This window comes from Aulonocara sp. 'chitande type north' Nkhata Bay, linkage group LG8 (genome assembly GCF_057382095.1).
Source record: "Aulonocara sp. 'chitande type north' Nkhata Bay isolate Kocher_YH1m ecotype deep benthic linkage group LG8, A_spYH_male_GT1.1, whole genome shotgun sequence".
Classification (NCBI taxonomy): domain Eukaryota; kingdom Metazoa; phylum Chordata; class Actinopteri; order Cichliformes; family Cichlidae; genus Aulonocara; species Aulonocara sp. 'chitande type north' Nkhata Bay.
Window position 1 is genome coordinate 2,639,404 of NC_141351.1, and position 3,560 is coordinate 2,642,963.

Below are 3,560 nucleotides of genomic sequence, written 5' to 3' on the forward strand. Positions count from 1 at the left end.
TCACGTACTAATGAATATTTAATGAATTGGAAAAAAGGGAGGGAGCGTGGGGCACAAAAGCTTGTAGAATCTGATTATAGCTATGACTCATATTTGCCTGCATATGCTTATCAATTATAGCTGCCCATGTTTGCTTATGTGAAATGTCTCTTTACTGCCAGTTTAGATGGATTGCACTTACAGTTTAAAAACTTCTGCGTGCCTGTCTGATCAGAACAGAACAAAAAATACAAATATTTAAGTACAACATGCCCTCATATGTTTGAAAATTTGCAAAAGTTTGTGGTTTTCATATTTTTAATCCCCTTCAGATAAATTTCAATAATTGATGTTCCGATGTTTCCTTTAGTGATGTGTCCTGTGTGTCGAAGCTTCGAATCGTGCGTCGGGTAATCGCGGGGGCGTTTTTCTGAAGCGCGTATCGAGGCTTGCTTTGATTACGTAGGCAGTGACGTTCGAGGCCTCGCGGGCAGTCCGTACCACGTGACTGATTCAGGGACTGGTTCACCGGTTCGCGCCAGATTCGAAATAACATGGGCAGGAAAACAGCTGATTCCCCATCACACCGTGTTGTGGAATTGGATTACGTACGTGCTACATAGTTACTTGTGCATTTCTTCTTCGATGGAACCAGCAAGGAAGAGATGTTTTGTTTTTTTTTTAATTTTGTCTCTCCTAATAAAGTATGCACACAGTAATAAATATCACAAATGATAAACACCAAAATATAAATAAACAACACTACACATCCTATAATCTGATTTCTGTCTTTTAGTTTATTAAAAAGTGAAGCACCAAACACTAGTTTGTGTCATTATCCAGATGTACATAAGGTTTACACATCATTATAATCAAAGAGCCCGCTTCACTTGAATTGTCCACTTGATGGCGCAGTAGAGCAAATGAATCATCACAATGCTTCGAACCATGAGTCGACCAATTGGATGGAAAGCTTCAGTTCATCATGAGGCTTCATCTCACCATCACTAGTTTCCTTATCTTGGCATTTCCACATTGCTCTGTATTAATCTTTATAGTTAAACTGAACCCTGTACGATCTATCATGAGCTGAAAGACTGCAAAGTTTCTTGCCTTTTCTTATCGGCTCTTCTTCTTTAAAAATATTTCTTGGCAGTTGCAAACAGCAAAATGGTGCATTACTGCCAGCAACTGGTGTGGAGTGCGTCTTTGCTCCTCTTTTTCTTCCAAAGCAAGATAATTGGAGCTGATGAGCTGCAGGTGTGACGCCTGCACAGTGGCCTTTTTAAACCTCACAGGTGACTTCCATCTGTGCTTGGTTGCTGGAACAATGGGAGCTGTTCGGACCATTCTCGTTTGTCTGCTGACTGTTTGGCTTGCTGGAGGTTTTGTAGCTTCTTTCTGCTTCGTTTGACACTTATGTTAATTAACTTAGGAGTAGATTTTTGTAAGATAAGATCTTGGAACTGCTAGAAGGTTCTGGTGTAAAGATTCGGAAATATCACTTAGCTATTGCAAGTTCTCTTTTGGCATCAAACGGCATAAAGAATGAACAGAAACGTGCTAATTGTAAATCATGTTCCTCCTGTTTTGCAGTCAGTGGATTGAATCACAGACAGAATAAAGTGCTGCAGAGGGAAAAGACAGGTAAGGTCCCTGGCTTCTAATTTATGCTTGAGGGCACACGGTTACAAAATTCATTTCAAGATGGTTGGTGATTAAAATGCCTGTCATTCATCTGAAAGAGTGAAAAATGTATAGAACACAAAATTTTCAAAAGCTTATCAGGGCATGTTGTACTAAGTGTATTCATTTTCTTTTTTGTCTTGTATCCTGTGACAAGACTACTCAATGTGATTTGAAGTTATTAAATAAGAAAAATGAAGGGGGGGGGATGCTTAAATTGTCAAGAACTGGGTTGTTGCCAGCAGTTGAGTTTAATGGTTATATTATGTGTAATGTTTTCAAATTAAAAGTATAAAACACAGGGTCATAATTCAAATAGACACTTATGTAAGTACCTGTTACTGTCTGTATGTGTGGACTCGGAGGAAGATATTTGTTAACTTTGGAAACCAGCTGAAGGTTGTAGTATAAACTTTCCCTCAATGTGAAAACCTCTGGTATAATAAGAAGGTTGTGTTTACAGGTCTTGGAGCCAATGATGGTTCAATACAGAGAGCGCTTGCCCTGCTCCAGTCAATATTGACTCAAAATGTTGATGAAGGTAAGCAAGATCCAGTTTTATGTAGTTTGTTGCCAGTAGTTGACAAGCATGTGACAGCACACTTGTGTGGGGCACATGCATGAGGGCTTTGGTCAGTGGTGTTGTAATTGACTTAAAAATATTCATCTCTTCATTGTTCATGGACATGATGTAGATATTTATGCAACAGTATCCTTGCATATGACCAAAAAGTCATGTAGGGCACAAAGTCTGGGACCAGTTGCTCGGTGTGGATTTGACTAAATCTTAATCGTGTCTGTGGTTTTGTTTAAATTTTGTTTTTATTTTTGTTCCAGTACAACAGGAAACTAATGAAGTGGATACTGAAGCATCAGTTGGAAACTTGAAATCTGGATTGCCTTTGAAAAAGCCAAACAACGTTAAAACCGTGAAGGGAAAAACTGCAGTCAGTCAGAATGTTGGTTTCCAGGGAGGTTTCTCCAAACCGACTGACTCCAACGCCACGGCGGGCGGCCTGCCGACTGACTCCAACGCCACGGCGGGCGGCCTGCCGACTGACTCCAACGCCACGGCGGGCGGCCTGCCGACTGACTCCAACGCCACGGCGGGCGGCCTGCCGACTGACTCCAACGCCACGGCGGGCGGCCTGCCGACTGACTCCAACGCCACGGCGGGCGGCCTGCCGACTGACTCCAACGCCACGGCGGGCGGCCTGCCGACTGACTCCAACGCCACGGCGGGCGGCCTGCCGACTGACTCCAACGCCACGGCGGGCGGCCTGCCGACTGACTCCAACGCCACGGCGGGCGGCCTGCCGACTGACTCCAACGCCACGGCGGGCGGCCTGCCGACTGACTCCAACGCCACGGCGGGCGGCCTGCCGACTGACTCCAACGCCACGGCGGGCGGCCTGCCGACTGACTCCAACGCCACGGCGGGCGGCCTGCCGACTGACTCCAACGCCACGGCGGGCGGCCTGCCGACTGACTCCAACGCCACGGCGGGCGGCCTGCCGACTGACTCCAGTTCACTAAATGTGAAGCAGCTGAAGTTGGTGCTGGAAGACTTGACTTTGGCTTTGGAATCTTACACTGATTCCACAGTCCTGACACAATAGCAAGAAAACTGCTTTGCTCTTGAATAAAACTCTTAACTTCAAGTTATGTGTTTATTTGTCCACTGATCAAGGTACTTTACCTATTTCTAACATTTTAGTCATTTCCATAGTAATCCTAGACAACTAAATTATTGGTATAATTTGCGTAGGTGGTAAGCTCTGGGTGGTTTTATATTTTTTTTAATTTAAAAAAAAAAGCCCAACAAAAAGCTAGTTTACCAAAATGCCAAGAACAGAGGGAAAGTCAGAGCTCTTTTGAGCAAACCATCCATTTAA

General features: G+C 44.1%; 1 protein-coding gene across 1 annotated transcript; it reads left to right on the forward strand.

Annotated features, from left to right (window-relative positions):
- Positions 1–1,216: 1,216 nt before the first annotated feature.
- On the forward strand, positions 1,217–3,326 carry LOC147322841 (uncharacterized). The gene is made up of 4 exons (XM_086304711.1): positions 1,217–1,364; positions 1,576–1,626; positions 2,129–2,206; positions 2,503–3,326. The coding sequence occupies exons 1-4, from the start codon at positions 1,229–1,231 to the stop codon at positions 3,282–3,284; spliced, it is 1,047 nt and encodes a 348-aa protein (XP_086160837.1). The 5' UTR covers positions 1,217–1,228; the 3' UTR covers positions 3,285–3,326.
- The last annotated feature ends 234 nt before the right edge of the window (positions 3,327–3,560 follow it).

Coding starts and splice junctions, on each gene's coding strand:
- LOC147322841 (XM_086304711.1), top strand. CDS start 1,229: ATGAGCTGCAGGTGTGACGCCTGCACAGTGGCCTTTTTAAACCTCACA. Junction 1,365..1,575: donor GACTGTTTGGCTTGCTGGAG/GTTTTGTAGCTT, acceptor CCTGTTTTGCAG/TCAGTGGATTGAATCACAGA. Junction 2,207..2,502: donor GACTCAAAATGTTGATGAAG/GTAAGCAAGATC, acceptor TTTTTGTTCCAG/TACAACAGGAAACTAATGAA.